Genomic DNA, 18,888 nt, shown 5'->3' with positions numbered 1-18,888 from the left:
ATATATATACATACATATACACACAGGCTTCTTTCAGTTTCCGCCTAACAAATCAACTCACATGGCTTTGGTCTTCCAGAGGCTATAGTATAAGACATTTGCCAAAAATGCCATGCAGTGGGACTGAACCTGGAGCCATGTGATTGGGGAACAAGCTTCTTACCACACAGCCACACGTGCACCACCTATATGTGTGTGTGTTTATATATAACCAGCATGCTCCAGTGGATGGGTCATGTCAGTGTGACTGTATGACAGAGTGCGAGTGATTTGAGAGAAAGCATCAGATGTGTGCAAGAGAGAAGACTGCAGTGGTAGGGTCATGCGATGCATATGAATAATGATAGTTGCATCAAGAGGTGCCGATCTCTAATTGTGGAGGGAACGTGTGGAAGGGGTAGACCTAGGAAGATGTGGGATGAAGTGGTGAGAAGAAAAGATCTTCAGACATTGGGCCTCACAGAAGGGATGACAAGAGACTGAGAATTCTGGCAGTTTGATGTGCTTGAAAGGACACATCAAGCTAAGTATAATTGATGTTGTCCTTGCATACAGGCATGTCCCCGACATCCCTCTCCAGCTAAGCATTCCTAATCTTGCAGGCACATGGGTGCTGGTACCATGTAAACACACCTGTTTCGGTGCTGTGTCAAAGCACCCAGTACATTCTGCAAAATGGTTGGCATTAAGGGCACACAGCCATAGAAACCATGCCAAAACAGACATGGAGCCTGGACAGCTCTTCAGCTGGCTGGCCAGCTCCTGTCAAACCGTCCAATCCATGCCAGTATGGAAAACGTATGTTAAATGATCATGATTACGATGATGATGATAATGAGTAAAAAATTTGCGTGAAAAGACAACAAAGGGGCATACAGAAGATAGGTAAAACACTCAAAAGACATGGACATGCTTATTTCTCATCAGATATCAACCAAAAATCCTCACGACTTTGTTCCATTATTGATAATTGCTAATAGAAAAGTATGTTTATATATATTTCATTATCATCATCATTTAGCATCTGTTGTCCATCTTGGCATGGGTCGGACAGTTTAACCAGGGCTGGTAATCTGGTAGGCTGCACCAAACTCCAGTCTGATTTGGCATAGTTTCTATGGCTGAATGCCCTTCCTAGTGCCAACCAATCCAAGAGTGTAATGGGTGCTTTTACGTTCCATTGGCACAGGTGCCATTTGTGTGATGCTGATATCTGCCATGACTGCAATTTTACTTGGCTTGATGGGTCTTCTCACGCATGACACAATGCCAAAGGTTTTGGTCATTGCCTCCATGAGGCCCAGCAGTTGAAAGTGGCTGATGCTGGTGGCACATGAAAAGTTCCATGTGCCACCAGTATCGGCCACTTTGATTCCGTGAAGCTCAACGCTTGAAAGGTGCATTCTATGTGCCACTGGCATGGGTGCCATTTATGTGACATCAGCATTAGCCATGACCAAAATTTCACTTGGCATGACAGGTCTTCTCAAGCATAGCATATTGCCAAAAGTTTTGGTTACTAGTCATTGCCTCTGTGAGGTCCAAAGTTTGAAGATCATGCGTCACCACCTCATCCCATGTCTTTCTGGGTTCCCTCAACAGTTAGAGACTGGAACTTCATTACACAGTTATCCACATCCATATGCATCACATGACCATACCAGTGCAATCATCTCTTTTGCACACCACATTTGATGCCTCTTATGCCCAACTTTTCTCTCAAGATGCTTACACTCTATCGAACATGCACACTGACATTGCACATCCAGTGAATCATACTGGCTTCATTTCTTTCAAGCCTATACATGTCCTTGGATGTCACAGCCCATGTTTCACTGCTGTGTAGCATAGCCGTTTGCACACAGGCATCATACAATCTACTTTTCACTCTGAAAGAGATGCCCTTTGTTGCCAGCAGAGGAAGGAGTTCTCTGAACTTTGCCGAGCGTAATCTTATTCTCACAGCTATGCTCTTGAAGTATCCCCTTCCGCTACTAACTTGGTCACCTAGATAACAGAAGCTTTATAATACTTCTAGCTTACCCCCACCCCATATGATGGAGTCTATTCTCTGCACATTTTCAGTGTTTATTGCTCCTGTGCATCTTCCACACACAAAAGCTATTCTTCCTGTTAACCTTCCTCTGATATTGCTGTGCCCCTTATGTGTCCAAAGCTTACACTGGGTACATCTTATGGAGTTTCTACCTACGCCTTTTCTACAAATCAAACAGGGTCATCTACCTGAAGGGACTTGTGATTTGTCTGCCTTCCTACTTACTAAGACTTTGGTTTTTGCTAGGTTAACTCTAAGGCCCCTCAATTCTAGACCTTGCTTCCATACCTGTAACTTCTCTAGTTCTGGTAGTGATTCAACTATATACACACACACATACACTCTCTCCCTCTCACACACACACAAATGAACAAATGAATAAAACTTACCAGAATGGACAGCCTGGTGCCGTATCAAGTTCTGTTTGTAGGTGAACTTCATACCACAAATTTCACACGCAAGCTGAGCCTTAACAGGAGCCATAGGCGCTACAGTTGGTGGAGCAGTCATATGGTTATGCGTGTGTTCTACAAGATCTTCTTTATAGTCGAAGAGTTCGCTGCAAAGACTACAGCGATACAATTCTGATTGACTCACACTTTTTGATACAAAGTTAGCCTGCATCGAGACGCGAGGGCTACCAGCTGCAGCACAATTGCTCTTCAGGCGCTTGCCTGATGCATGACGTTTAGCAATCAAGTCTTGCTGGGCAACATTGATCATGCAGTTTGAAATGTCAGCCTCCGATAAATACTTAACGTTTATATGGTTCCGAAGAAAATGGCGCTTCAGACTGAAAGCATAACGGTAAACACCTTTGCACACCTCACATCCATATAATTTGGTACCTTTCTCTTCTATGATATGACTTGATTGTGTCTCAAAATAATAGTAGAACTTTTCGTCATCATTAGATTTCTCTTGTTTATTCTCTGTGGACAATGGTGGCATTTTGCCGGTTTTGTTGTTCTCTGTGACTCTGGTACCCAACCAATGTTGTCTGTCAGAATTCCTCCTCTCAGATGAGAGCCTCCTGGTGGATGTTGAAGTACTGCGGGAAGGTGTGTTCTTTGAGGTTTGGGAACTATAAGATTTGTCTCTTTTGGTTTTCTTGAATTTCTTTGTAACACTTTCTTGTTTCGCATCCGACAGCGACCGCTTGGCATAAACTGAATTCACGTTTCTCTCCAATTTTCTTCGAAGTCCTCTTTTCTTGTCTGCATTTTCAGAGGAAACATCTAGATTGAAGTAAAAGTAAAAAAGTAAAATAAATATAAAGTTAAATAACATTCACTTGTTAGACTTGTCTCTACAGATTTCGATAGAAATTGTAACCAGCATTGATTTTATTACAACATTTTGTATCCATGTACCCCTAATGTAAGCAATAATGAGATCAAAGATGAAAAATGGGTAATTGGTGTATATGCCATATTGCACAAATTCTTCAGCATCCTTCATCAGCATCCATCCAACTCATTAACCATCCATGAACTCATTACTTAAACAGCCACTTCAACGTTTTGCAAACAACTTGCACATGCAAGTGTTACCAGTCGAAATCTCCGCATACCAGAAGCCAGCAAGTGTATGGGGTCATCAGGAGACACTTGCTGGCTTCCGGTATGCAGAGCTTTCGACTATTATTGGATATACCATTATTGGATATACCAATTTGACTTATCAAACATATTTCACACACAAGCTGAGCCTTAACAGGAGCCATAGGCGCTACAGTTGGTGGAGTAGTCATATGGTCATACTAATGATTTGTAAGCACACCATATTTCATTATGCAAGTATAACATACAGCATAGTTTATTAAATGTTTTATATTGGGTTGGTGCATAATTATTGTGGATTTTTTGCAATAAATTTTATCCAACAAAAGCAATAATAATATTTAACAAAAACATCTTTAAATGACGGTCTGACCGTCTGCCAAGCAAATGGGAAACAGTAATTGAAGTAGATGGTGAATATGCTCCGGGATAATCATTTAAAGATGTTTTTATTAAATGCTGCTATTGCTTTTGGTGAATAAAAGCTGCAATAATTATGCACCAACCCAATATTCTTTTATTCTTTTACTTGTTTCAGTCATTTGACTGTGGTCATGCTGGAGCACCGCCTTTAGTCGAGCAAATCGATCCCAGGACATATTCTTTGGAAGCCTAGTACTTATTCTATCAGTTTCTTTTGCCGAACCGCTAAGTTACGGGAATGTAAATGCACTAACATCAGTTGTCAAGTGATGGTGGTGGTGGTGGGAGACAAACATATACATATACGATGGGCTTCTTTCAATTTCCATCTACCAAATTCACTCACAAGGCTTTGGTTGGCCCATGGCTATAGTAGAAGACATTTGCCCAAGGTTCCATGCAGTGGGACTGAACCTGGAACCATGTGGTTGGGAAGCAAGCTACTTTCCACACAGCCACTCCTGTGATTGTTTATTTTTAGAATGACATTGTAGGGTAGGTTTGAGCAGCCAGATCTGGTCAGTTTGAACATAAAACAAGTAGAATATTTGGGCCAGATATGGTCGGTTTAAAGTCATTAAATAACATTCTTTTTCATTAAAGTTCAAAACTAATTTTTCTAAAAGAAGGATGCAGTCATTTCCAGGAGAATTCTAGATTGAAAAATGGATGAAAAGTAAAATCAGAGGCGATGAATTTTCATCCAGACATGTGACTGGCTGCAAGTATGAGCAATTGGAATGGCTCAAAAGAGCGAAAATGCATCTGGTGTTCTTGCTGGCAATTGTTTGTGTGACTTTTCATATCCCTATCTTATTGTGTTTTTAACACTGCATGTCCATAAGTGCAGTAATTGGTCTTTCAACAGTGTGTATACATTGAGTATGATATATAGATAGTTATTTTAATTTAATATTGCCTCAATTGCATATACAGCATTCATCATCATCGTTTAACATCCATCTTCCATGTATGCATGGGTAGGACGGTTGACAGAAGCTGGCCAGGTAGAAAATCAACCCTAGGCCACTGTGTCTGTTTTGGCAGAGATTTTATGGCTGGATGCCCCTCCCTAACACTAACCACTCTGCAGAGTGGACTCAGTGCTTTTTACGTGGCGCTAGCACAGACAAGGTTAGTTTCGGCATGATTTTTACAGCTGGCTGCCCTTCCAGACGCCAACCACGTTACCCTAACCGTAACCCTATGCTTGTAATGTAACATTATATATATATATATATATATATATATATATATATATACACACACAGGTTGATAGACATATATAGGTCAAATTTACAGAAAACAAAAGATGAAGACAGGTGAGGGAACAACAAGCAGGTGTATCACTTTAAAGCTTGAGAAGAATGGAAAAGTCTTTGATGTTTTGAGCCTTTGCTCTTCGACAGAAAGGTCTGAGAGGTAAAAAAATGTGTAGCGATTAACAATTCAACATGATGAAATGACCAAAAGAAAGAGGTAGAGCGGAAGGGAGATAATAACAGTGACCTGGCTGAACTAGGATTTGCATGTGCGTGTGTGTATGCGAGGATGGTGAGTGTGTGTATATATAAATATATATATGTATGTACGTATATATCATCATCATCTCATCATCCTCATTTAATGTCAGTCTTCCATGCTGGCATGGGTTGGACAGCCTGACAGGATCCAATAAACCCAAGGATAAAATCTCTTATGCACTCACTGTGTTAAAACACAACAAATATCAGAGAGAGAAACAAAAGATTCATCCGAGCAACATGGCAAGTCTGTAAGAGATGTCGCAGGACAAATACTGCAGTAACTGGCCCGTCGACTGTGTATACATTAGATATGATACACAGATGGCCATTTTAATCAAATTCTGCCCCAATTGCATATACTGGATTTTCATTCAGCTAGTAGCAGTTTGCAACATCAGTGAATGAATGTTTTATTCAATTGTTCCAATATTAGAAACAACAAATTCTAGTTCAACCATGAAGCTGGCTGTGAGTATATGCCATTTAAAGTATCCAAAAAGGCCAAAATGCACCTGGCACATTTGCTGGCTTCTGCTGGAGTGAATTTTCATCTCCCTCTGATATTTGTGTTTTTAACAAAGTACATCCATAACAGATGTTATCTCAGGACAAACGTTGCATTAAGTAGCCTATCAAACATGTATATACATCCGATATGATACACAGATGGCTAAAATGAATATTAATTTAAATAAGGTCCTTTTTAAATTCAAAGTAAATTTTTGTGATAGAAATATGCATTCATTTGAATCAGATCCAGTAATTTAATGAATCTAATGAAAGATGCCAGCATAGCTGTGTGGTCAAGAAGTTTGCATTCCAACCACGTGGTTTCAGGTTCAGTCCCACTGTATAGCACTAAGGGAAACTGTTTTCTACTATAGCCCTGGGTTGGCCAATGCCTTGTGAATGTATTTGGTAGATGGAAACTGTATGGAAACCTACCATATATATGCGTGCGTGTGTGTCTCTACCACTACTGCTTGACAACTGTTATGGGTTTGCTTATGCTCCTGTAACTTAGCAGGTGGTACCAGAGTCCAATGAGTGAAACAAGTAAAACAGCACTTGCTCTTACTGATACTAGTAAGAATGAGGCATGGATGTGTTATTACAAGAGGGTCTAGAATGTGGAGAATGTCTGAGGGGGGGGGGAGTAGTTCATGTAGACCCAATAGAAGGACCAGCCATTCAAGTCGACAGCAGTGTGGTAGATGGAGGGATTAAGGATACGAGGAGAGAAAAGGCACTTGATCCATGAAGAATAGTTGCTGAGATATTTAAAGTCTCCGGTGGAGAAAAGTACAGGTTAGTTCAGGAAAGTGTCAAACTCAAAGACTGGCAGAGCAGCATCATTGTCAAGGAAAAGTGGATGTGAAGATAATGATGGCAGTGGTCCAGAGGGAATCACTATGCAGTCCCTCGACCTTGTAGAAATAAGTAAGTTTCTTACAAACCAGACAGTACCTTCATAAGGAACGGAAGACACATTGTATAATATAATCCTACATATACTATGCCTTAAAAGAAGCCGGTTTGAAAGCTGTTGACAATAGGACTGCTCAATCAGAACTGACCATGAGCTAAACAATAAAAAAAAACAAAAACTTCCGGAGTTGTATAGACTCATAGGCTTCTCAGTTTCTGTGGCATATACATCCCCCATCTGGACAGGATTCCAGTCTGTTGCAGGATTACTTATTTTAGCCAGTTGAGAGGACTGGAGCAATGTAAAATGAAGTGTTTTGTTCAAGAACACAATGCATTGCCTAGTCCAGGAATTGAAACCACAATCTTACAATCATGAGCTCAATACCCTAACCACTAAGCCATGTCCCTCCACAATAACAGCCACCATAATAAAATATAAATAAAAGACATAAGTTATAATGTCAATGATGTTGAAGATCGATCAGCATTATAATTTTTAGAATCTGTTTGTACTGCCTCATTTGTACTGTCCATACACTTTCCTCCAAAGGATGTGTAATTTCATAAAGATAAGCAGAGATGCAGTGGTAATATTGTAACTGTTTTTTACCTTGAACTCTCACCCAATGCACTTCCCCTGACCTCTCTATAAATGTACAGAAACACATGCACGTATAGTTCTCCACACAGTCCATAGGCTATCACTTTCGATAACAGAAAATTTCTTCTTTTAAAAGTAAGCTTGTTACTCTTAAGAAAACTCATGAATAAATATTCCTTTTGCTCTGTTAAATTGTAATAAGTTACTTTTTTTATAATAAGAAAAGTCATCTATCTATCTATCTATCTATCGTTGTTTTCACATCAATCTCTCACCCAATACACAAGTAACCTAGACAACTTTCAGACACTGTCCACTTTAGTTTTCTTTATTCAATTATTTCAGAAGAAAATACTTGAATGATTATTTTCTTACAGCCATTCAAAAATTAACTGTTATTACTGAAAAGTTTGTAATGAATGAAGAACTTATGCAAGAGAATCTCACAGGCATTCCAATAATGAAAATGTTAAAATTCATTAAACAATGTCTGTATACACAAACAGTGTCAAAATTTCATGTCTGTGGTTTGTTGTATTTAATGTAAGAACTAAAAATAGCTAAAAACTAATATTTATTTTAATCTACCATAAGACAATGGGTCACACACAAGTAGATATAATTCCTGTCGTGTCAGATTTGTGTAAGATGTAAGAAAGACACAGAGTAAAACAAATTTTTGAACAGTTTTAAGTAACAAACATGGCGGAAAGTTATAGTCAAGGGAGGTAATAAGGTGACATTTGCAGTTGTGACGACATATTCCCAGTTGTTATCAAGCAATATCACACAGTGAGACAAAGTTTACCTGAGTGTGCAAACGATTGTCTATTGTAACCATAATACAGTAAAGACAATATAAGGCTAAGGGATTCACTTAAAAGTTCATGAAATCCAAGAGGTTATTATACCCACTTTGTAACTCCTTTATAAATCTATGAAAATCATATGATTCACTGTTAGATTAATTTTTTCCCCCATGAATGCATGATGCCCTTGAAATAATTTTAAATGCAAAATAGTAATGGAAGTTAAAAGAAGTTTTCGGTTTCAACAATGATTTTCACATGAGACAGTATGAAGTTTTATCTTTAATTTTATAGTCAAGCATTCATATGCTTACTATGTCAAAATAAAAAAAAAAAATCTTAGTTATCATTAAGCTAGTGTTAAGAACCTAAATTGTGACTAAGGTTTAGTGGAAGATTTTAATTCAAAACTTATGAAAACAAGACATTTGTATGACAGAGCCAGAGGTGGTTTCAGCCGGTTTGGTATCGAAATGGTTAAGAATTGTTTCTCTATTATATATTTTAACCCTTTCGTTATTGTATTTATCTTGAGATGCTCTGTGTTTCTTTCAATTAATTTTAAATGTAACAGAATTTAGTAAAATAACTTAGTTATCATTAAGCTAGTGTTAGGAACATAAATTGTGACTAAGGTTTGGTGGAAGATTTTAATTCAGAACTTACTTCAAAAGGAGGAAAACATCCCTGGAAGATGATGAACAATCTGGAAGACTTGTCATGAGTGTCTTCCCAGGAAATGTAGCATTGTGCATCAGGAATTTGTCCCCCAGGAGCAGACACTCAACTGAGAGTTCTACTATGACATTTTGAAGCATTTGAGGAAGAAGATTCAGCAAAAGGGACCAGATCTGTGGAATGCTAAGAATTAGATTCACCATGACAACAATGCACCCTGCCACTGAGGTGTACTCACTCATGAGTTTCTCACCAAAAACAACACGATATCACTTCAGCACCCACACTATTCACCAGATTTGGCCCTTGCAGACTTCCGCCTCTTCCCCAAGATGAAAATGCAGCTCAAACGTTGCCATTTTAACACCATTGCCAGAGCAGCGGTCTCGCTCCCGTGCCGGTGGCACGTAAAAAGCATCATTTGAGTGCAATCGTTTCCAGCTTCGCCTTACTGGCACTTGTGCCGGTGGCATGTGAACAAAACATTGGCTGACTCCTGTGCAGGTGGCATGTAAAAAACACCATTTGAGCATGGCCATTGCTAGTACCAGCGGACTGGCCCTCATGCCGGTGGTACGTAAAAAGCACCCACTACACTCTCGGACTGGTTGGCATTAGGAAGGGCATCCAGCTGTAGAAACTCTGCCAGGTCAGATTGGAGTCTGATGTAGCCATCCGCTTCGCCAGTCCCCAGTCAAATCGTCCAACCCATGCCAGCATGGACAGTGGACGTTAAATGATGATGATGATATTGAGATCCAGAGCAAATCACAGAAGGTCCTAGACCTGCTTACGGAAAACAACTTCCAGGCCAGATTCCAAAAGTGGTAGGAATGCTGTGACTAGTGTATTTCTGTGCAAGGTGACTATTTCGAAGGAGATGATGTTAACACTTAGGGAAATAAGTTTATTTTTTATTAAATATAACTAGTCCGGGAACTTTTTGATACCATCTCGTAGCTAAATTTGCCCTGTTTATGTACCTACAGCATAGGTTAAATAATATTTCCCTATGGCCAGGTATGCTTACACAGAATTTGGAAGTGAATGACATAACCTGCAAGATGTGACGCTCACTTACAGCTATGATGCGATGTCAAAACCCACACAAATTTACATAACAGGCTTCTTACAGTTTTCATTTACCAGATCACCTCACAAGGCTCTGGTCAACCTGAGGCTATAGTAGAAGACATTTACCAAGGACTGAACCCGAAGCCATGTGGTTGGGAAGCAAACGTTTTAACTGCTGTGCCTATTAAAAGGAAAATGAAAGAAAGTGAAAAGTGATGGGGTTGTGTGGTGAAGAGAGGATGAGAAGCAAAATGAAAAGAGCAAGCTGAGTTAATATATAAAATATCATCAGCCTTCTCAGTAAATGCCAACGTTCCATCCTGGCAGGGGTTCGATGGTTTGACATGATCCATTAGTTCCGAGGACAGCACTGTGCTTGAGTGACTGCTTCAGTATGGTTTCTACAGTGGGGGGATGTCCTCCCAAATACCAACCACTTTACAGCTTGTACTAGGTGCTTCTTTTGTATCACAAAAGTGAGGTTGCTATACAGCTTGGAAGACGACAAACCCTGATGGAGGAGGGGGGTCAGCTTTATTCAAGGGGATGAGAGCTTAATGCTTTAGTATTTAAACTGGTCATATGAAGCCCAAATATTCTACCTGTTCTATGTTCAAACTGGTCAGATCTGGCCTCTCACACCAACCCTACAATGTCATTCTAAAGATAAGTGGTTATGTCATTGAAATCTCGAAGCTATAAAATAATTATTTACATTTGACAGATATTTGTCCTCATCTTGTTTGTTGTTAATACATTTCAGCTGATATACCCTCCAGCTTTCATCTGGTGTCTTGGGGAAATTTCGCACCTGGGTTCTTATTCCTAAGGTATTTTTCGATTTTATTATCATTATTATTATTAAGGTCACTGCCTGGAATCGAACACGGAATCTAATATTCTCTTATCCTTCCTTAATACCGGTTCCCATATGCTATTCATATCTGCACTCGGTCTGCTTAGGAGGTTGTTGTCTCCTAGCATATGTGCTGCTTCTGTTAGTTTTCGTATTTTCCAGTGGTGTTCTCTGTCTATTATTTTAACTTCATCCCACAGGGGGAGGTGGTCTCCATTTTTCCATACATGATCAGCTATACCCAATTTATCAATATCTCCTCGTGTCACAGCTTTGCGATGTTCGTCTACCCTTATTTTGAGGAGGGGGGTGCATGTTTTGCTTGTGTATAACCTACCACAGCTGCATGGGATGGAGTACACACAGTCTTTGGTCATATTATCTTCTATTGGTGGTTTTACTTGAAGGAGATATTTGTAGGTTTATACAAAGGCGAAATATGCCCCCCCCACTCAAAATAAGGGTAGTCGAATATTAGATTTATAAGCCCTAAAATCCACTCCATAATTGCCCATGGGCATATGGCGTAGTGGTTAAGAGTTCAATTCCAGGCAGTGACCTGAATAATAATAACAATATCGAAAAATACCTTAGGAATGAGAACCCAGGTGCGAAATGTCCCCAAGACACCAGATGAAGACTGGAGGGTATATCAGCTGAAACGTTGTGTTAGCAACAAAACAAGATGAGGACAAATATCCGTCAAATGTAGAACTGAATACTAAAGGGTTAAATGGAGAGGGAGAAAAGGTCCTTATTGTAGAGGAACTACATGTCCTCTCACATTCGGAAGATAGGGAGAGAATAACTATTTGGAGTTGGAAAGAAATAGATACAAATAGTGGTGATGAGTGTCCAGGTGGCCCTCCCTCAAGATATGAGGCAAGTAAAAGGAGTGTAGGTGGGGTTTTTTAAATGCTTATGAGGAGCAGCAGATGGATAGAAAAAGAGAGTGTAATAAATAGGATACAGCATTTTCTGGCATACAAATCAAATTTCTCAAACCAAAATCGACAGTAAAACATGGTAGGTCAGCTCATATAAGTAGCACTCTGTTGGTTCCGGTCGATCCAATCAATGAAACAGCCTGCTTGTGAAATTAACATGTAAGTGGTCAAGCATTTCACAGACATGTGTACCCTTAATGTAGTTTTCAAGGAGATTCAGCATAACACAGAATGTGACAAGGATGGCCCTTTGAATTACAGGCACAACTCCTTTTTTGCCAAGTAAGTGGACTGGAACAATGTGAAAGAGTCTTGCTCAAGGACACAATGCGTTGCCGAGAATTGAACTCCTGACCTTACAATTGCAAGCTGAAAACCCTAAACAGTAAGCCAATGCGCCTTCACTGAACTTATTTAAGAAAACAACATTGGAGGAGCAAAAACTGATTGTAAAATACAAAAGTATTAGGGATGATAGTGATGATGTTTATATGTTTATGCCAGGGATTTTCAAACTTTTTGACTTGCGGACCCCTTTATATTTCAGGCTTTACCTTAGGGACCCCCTTATAAATGCTTATGAAATTTATACATAAATATTTCCTTAAAATAACATATATTTTTACATTTATTTATTTAACAGTATTTAACAAATAGGTTTATTGTCAATTAAAAGATTTCGATTAAAAAACATATATAAAACCAAATTGTCCATAAAAAGTATTTGCTGTCCACGGACCACAGTTTTAAAACTGGTTTAATGCTATGTGCTACGTTGAATTGTATGCAGGAAAATACAGTGAATAAAAGCGAAGAATAATTACCCGAGACAGAAACCACCTTCGATGGTTTTGAAAGGATTCCATGGAGTATTTTAGCACTTTTATCTTTGGTCGCGTCAGTGGAGACTGATGACGTACTAGTGGCCATGGCCGCTGAATAAAATCCAGAACCAGTTTTAAACTAAAATCTCCATCTGCAAAAATCATCAGAAAATATTTAAGTTAAATAGATTCTCTGAAACATGGAAATATAGAGACAGGCATATTTTTTTCATGCACAAAAAAAAAAAAAAACTATTTTGAAAATAAAATCAAAATCAATGATAAAATTATTTTCAACATTATTTTTGTGTCTCAGATTTATGGGTGTAGGTGTGACTACGTGGTCAAGAAGTTTGCTTCCCAACCAGAAAGTTCTGGTTTCAGTTCTACTCTGTGGCATCTTTTATTATAGCCCCAGGCCAACCAAAACCGTCTCGGTGCATTGGCTAGAAGCCCATTGTGTATGTCTGCGTTTGTATGTGTGTGTGTGTTTGCCTGCCCCTCTGCTTGGTAACCTGTGTTGGTTTCTTTATGTTTCTATAACTTAGCAGTTCAGTAAGAGACTATGTACTAAACATAAAAAGTATATATAAGTCCTGGGGTCGATTTGCTTGACTAAAGGCGGTGCCCCAGCATGGCCGCAGTCAAATGACTCAAACCATCAAAAGAATATCAACCATCCTCACCCCTATTTAATATCATTTTTATCATTGTTGAACCTCGTACCCTCATAAACCTCATCCCTCATAAACAAGCTCCCAACACCCTGGCACCATTTATCCTCTATTCCCCATGTCCCTGTTACTTATCCCCTCATCTCTCTCCTTACTACCATATTATTCTCCTGCTGTAAGTCAGTTAAATCAGAACCTCACCTGTAAACTACAAATCATTTCTATGCAGCCACATTCCATTCCCCCCTCCTCTGAGCTAATCTCAGTTTACATCCATCCATCATTCTTATCATCATCCTCCACCCACGTCCATGTTGATAGCCATCTCTCACTCTCCCTCCATACTCTTGTAACCCTAACTCCCACCTACTGATTTACTCCTCTGATTGTGGTACAACTACACATTGTTTGCAAATAGCATGCCTCTACCAAAGTACTACTTTCACCTCGTTTTACTTGTGTCAGTCATTGGATTGCAGGTTATTTTCATGCTCGGTACTTTGTATTGGTATCTTAAAGCCAAACTGCTAAGTTACGGGAACATAGTTTGCAAGTGATGTGGGGGACAAACGTGAAAACGCGCACACACACACACACATATATATCACAGAAAATAAAGGAAATTTCGAACACAGAGTAGTTGTGAAAACAGCTTTGAAAATAAGGGAAATATCCCTAGAAGATGGGAAAAAGTTGCCAGCAAGCCATGGCAGAACATCAGATCTTGTATCTCTCAAATTCTAGCTGAGGCTGCGTACTACTATGCTTAGTGACCACTGACAACAAACACTATCTTTTATTATGCTAAATAAGAGCTTTTGGAACATGAGAACATTTTTTGTAAACAAATGTAAAAGCACTGAGTGAGTTGGTATTTTACAGAAAATAAAGGAAATCTTGAATGCAGAATAGCAGACTCAGATAAATATCCTTAGGAGATTCAGGTAAATATCTTTAGAAGATGGAAAAAAAGTACCCGGAAGACATTATAGAGAATTGAACCATGAACCTCTTAAATTCCGGTTGAGCATTCTAACAGGCTTCTTTCAGTTTCTGCCTACCCAAATCCACTTGCAAGGCTTTGGTTAGTCTGGGGCTATAGTCAAGTACACTTGTCGAAGATGCTGTGCAGTAGGACTGAACCAGAAACCAAGTGGTAGGGTTGCAAGTTTCTTACCATGCAGCCATGCTTTATGTGTATTTTGGGTTATTTTTTCCCTCACAATCAGGAGAGGTTCGAGCATTTTTGCATCTGATCTCATATGAAAGTAAACCTCATAAGTTAATGTTCTAAAAGTGTGCTTCAGGATGAGAGCAAAGATGCGAAATAAGGTGGGAGTAAACATAGAACTCTGTTTCACTCCCCTAGGGTAGAGAAGACCGCTTATTTCATTCATGGCTATGTGGAATAACTGACCAATCTTGAGTAACCATGGAGAGAACCCAATCATAGCATTCCCTATTTACAGGGTGAAACACCTTCAAGATGTCAACAAAAGCAGCACAGATCAACACCCTTCAATGTTCATTTTCCCAAGCTTGCATGATTACACCACATTACTCTGTAAGGAGCATAGAGCCAGTTTCCCTGGTTTTTCTGGTGTGTATATATTCTATCCTAAAGGGCAGCGAGCTGGCAGAGTGGTTAGCACACTGAGCAAAATGCTTAGTGGTATTTTGTCTGCTGTTATGTTCCGAGTTCAAATTCCGCTGTGGTCGACTTTGCTTCTCATCCCTTCAGGGTCGATTAAATAAGTACCAGTTACGCACTGGGGTCGATGTAATCGACTTAATCCCTTTGTCTGTCCTTGTTTGTCCCCTCTATGTTTAGCCCCCTGTGGGCAATAAAGAAATACATATATACTCCATCCTGGATGAGACACCAGTCCATCATAGGGTTACTCATTCTCATCAGCTGAGTGGATGAAGCAACTTGAAATGAAGTGTTTTGCTCAAGACCAGGACGCATCTCCTGGTCCAGGGATCAAAACCACAATTTTACACTCATGAGTTCAACACCCTCACCGCTAAACTGTGCATGGAGCAGACAGAATTTGTTAGAGAATATTTTCTCCAGACACACGCTCTTCCTGTCGCCAACCCTTCACCTGTTTCCAAGCAAGGTAACATTTGCCCATAACCAGACATGTTTTTGTGGAAGACTGGAGATGAATAACTTTACTTATATGATGATAATGCTTATTTGCAACAATCATGTGATGTCTAGACAAGGGTATACACACACACACAACATGATGGGCTTCTTCCATTTTCTGTCTACCAAATCCACTCACAAGGCTTTGGTTGGCTTGGAGCTGTGGTAGAAGACACTTGCCAAAGGTGCCACACAGTGAGATTGAACCCAAAACCACATGCTTGAGAAGCTGACTTCTTAATCACACAGCTACACCTATAATAGATGGTTGTTTTTAATGTCAGCATTTTTCTTGTAACTTTGGAAAGGAGAAGATCATATCTGTTGTATAGGGAGAAAGGTCTAGGGACCAGCCATTCAAATTGATAGCAGTATGGTTGATAAACCAATAAGAGATGATTCATCAGAAGTTACTATCGAGAGGCTGAAAATTCTGTAGCAGAATTGGATACAAGTTAGTCACCAGTATGATCAATCAGGTTGTTTTAGGAAGTTACCATGCCTAACGACTGGTGTAGCAGCATCATCATCAACTATTACAAAGGTAAATGTGATACTTTAGAGAAAGGTAATTACAGGTGTATCAAACTGTTAGAACAGGTTATAAAGATTACCAAAAGAATTATAAGCTTAACCAATTAGGATGAGAATTCCACTTTGGTGAAATGCAGTTTGGTTTTGTGCTTGGGAGAAGTACTAAACCAGGAGAAAACCTCTATCGCTGACATTTAATGAACTAGAGAGGGCCGTTAACTGGGTTCTCCGCTCTGTGATCTTATGGATGCTGAGAAGGCTAGGTATGGATGAATAGTGTGCGAGGAACATGTAAGTCATGTACAGAGGTGCAATCAGCAAGGTGAAAATTATTTGACTGGGTTCTCTGCTCTGTGATCTTATGGATTATGAGAAGGGTAGGTATGGATGAAGGGTAGGTAAGTCATGTACAGAGGTGCAATCAGCAAGGAGAAAATTAGCAATGGGTTCAGCAACCAATTTAGGGTTCAGGTTGGGGTACAACAGGACTCTGTACACAGGCCATTCCGGTTCATTAAAATCTTCCAAGCTATATGAAAGCAGTTTAAGACTGGCAACCAGTGATAGCTCCTCTATGTGGATGATATAGTTCTTATATAGAAATCTGCCCCCAACAAATTCCAAACAACCCATGTGAGCATGGAAAAGTGCAAGTTAAAATGTTGATGAGTGTGTGTGTGTATGTATGTATGGTAATCCTACCAGTGCTGGTGCCATGCAAAAGGCATCCAGTCCACCCTGTAAAGTGGTTGGCATTTGGAAGGGCATCCAGTTGTAAAAATCACGCCAAACTGGCCTTGCCTCTGCTCGTGCCATGTAAAAAGCAATGAGTCCACTCTGCAGAGTGGTAGGTGTTGGGAAGGGCATCCAGCTGTAAAAAGCTTGCCAAAACAGACACAGTAGCCTAGGGTAGTTTTTCTACCTGGTCAGCTCTTGTCAACCGCCCTACGCATGCATGGAACATGGACGTTAAACGATGATGATATATATATATGTAGAGAGAAAGAGAGATACACACACATATACACTATCCAACCCATACCAACAGAGTATGATGATGATGATGATAGTAATATCATAAACACACACATGATGTTGGGTGCTCCACCAGCCAAGGAGGAGTCACTATTCATTTGCACATGAATACGTGTCTGTGTCTTGATATGGCACACGATTTGTAAACATACATCACCATCATACAAGCAATTTCCCATTAAAAAGGGGTCTAGCCATTTGATGGTCATGTTCAAAGGATGAGGTTTGGCAACAGGAAGGGCATCCGGTTGTATAAAACTTCGCCCCCACCCGAAATTTGATGATATAATGTATGTATATTCATATATACACATTATGTGTATGTATGAAAATACATACATATTTATATTATGTATGTGTACACACACATACATAATATAAATTATATATATATACAAAAATAAATGTATATATTTGTATACATGTTACACGTATATATATATATATATATATATATATATATATATATACACACACACACATATATATACACACACACATACATATATATATATACATACACACTCATACATACAGATATAGATATATACATTATACATATATATATACATACATACACACATAAATAGATATAGATATAGATATATATTATACACACACATATATATACATACACATACACACACACATATATATACACACATACAGATATAGATATATATACATACATATACACAGATATAGATATACATAATATATACATATTTATATATATATATATTTGAATGTATGTTTACTATTTACCCAGTCATATTTCAATGTAATTAACAGGTGCGTTATGACAAACACCAAAAGTTTGTTTTCTTAATGTATTTACAAACACACACACACAATATATATATAAGCGTGTGTATGTGTGTTGCATTTCCAAAGCGACACAAGTTTACGCAGAGAACATTTAACAGTTTGTAATTGTGAACATCCAAGAATTACCTTTAAATACAATTTCATGAAATCGAAATTTGGGAAGGAAAAAAAAGCGAATAAAAAGATATTAAACCTTCCGAAGAGGAATCCAACAAAAGTTTAAAAAAAAAAGAACAAAACAAAGCAAAACTATTACCTCGAATAAATTGAACCTTGATAAAAACATGGAGAGAGTGAGAGTGAAAAAAATAATAAAGCAGGAAAGAGGGTAAGACATTTCTTTGGCGAACCACAAAGATTGCTGCTTCATTTTCTTTATCGTCAATGAAATGGGTTAGTTTAATAATCAACCAACCTAGTTTTTGTGTTTCTTTTGAAGAACATTGATGGCAGAAAGGAGAGATATAGCCATATAATTATTTCACTATGTCGCTAAATGCCCTTGGATAAAGCATGAACGTTACAACCTCCTGTTTTTCTCTCTCTCTCTGTTATTAAAGCTTGAGTCTTGAAAACCTATGTTAAACTCTAAAAACACACACATACGCATACATATACAAGTAGAAAGAGGTGGGGAGAGATATATAGAGAAGAACAAATAGATAAGTGGTTTAGAAGGTTTGTTTTAACAGATTTGTAACTGAAAAAAGAAAATAGCAATTCGTCAAATGAATTTGAAGGGTTTAGTAGTTCCCTGTTTAATCTGATGTTCTTTATGGCTAATTAAATTCCTGTTATTTTTGTTTCGTTCTTTTTCTTGGTCGAAATTTTCTATTCGTATTTAGGATACGGATATATATATATATATATATATA

General features: G+C 38.7%; 1 protein-coding gene across 4 annotated transcripts in view; it reads right to left on the bottom strand.

Annotated features, from left to right (window-relative positions):
• The window catches only part of LOC106883967 (uncharacterized), a 90,827-nt gene that overhangs the window by 14,667 nt on the left and 57,272 nt on the right, over positions 1 to 18,888 (bottom strand). For 2 of the 4 annotated variants that reach the window (XM_052977057.1, XM_052977056.1), the window contains exons 2-3: positions 12,788 to 12,939; positions 2,446 to 3,294 (exon numbers count right to left, since the gene is read on the bottom strand). In XM_052977057.1, the coding sequence (XP_052833017.1) occupies positions 2,446 to 3,294; positions 12,788 to 12,893 (955 nt within the window). In that variant the 5' untranslated portion in view covers positions 12,894 to 12,939. Of the gene's footprint in view, positions 1 to 2,445; positions 3,295 to 10,167; positions 10,342 to 12,787; positions 12,940 to 18,269; positions 18,594 to 18,888 lie in introns of those variants that run through there. The other 2 variants (XM_052977058.1, XM_052977059.1) reach the window with 2 other exon arrangements.

This window comes from Octopus bimaculoides, chromosome 26 (genome assembly GCF_001194135.2).
Source record: "Octopus bimaculoides isolate UCB-OBI-ISO-001 chromosome 26, ASM119413v2, whole genome shotgun sequence".
NCBI lineage: Eukaryota > Metazoa > Mollusca > Cephalopoda > Octopoda > Octopodidae > Octopus > Octopus bimaculoides.
Note: the sequence above shows the minus strand (reverse complement) of the source record. Positions and strands in the feature narration are given on the sequence as shown.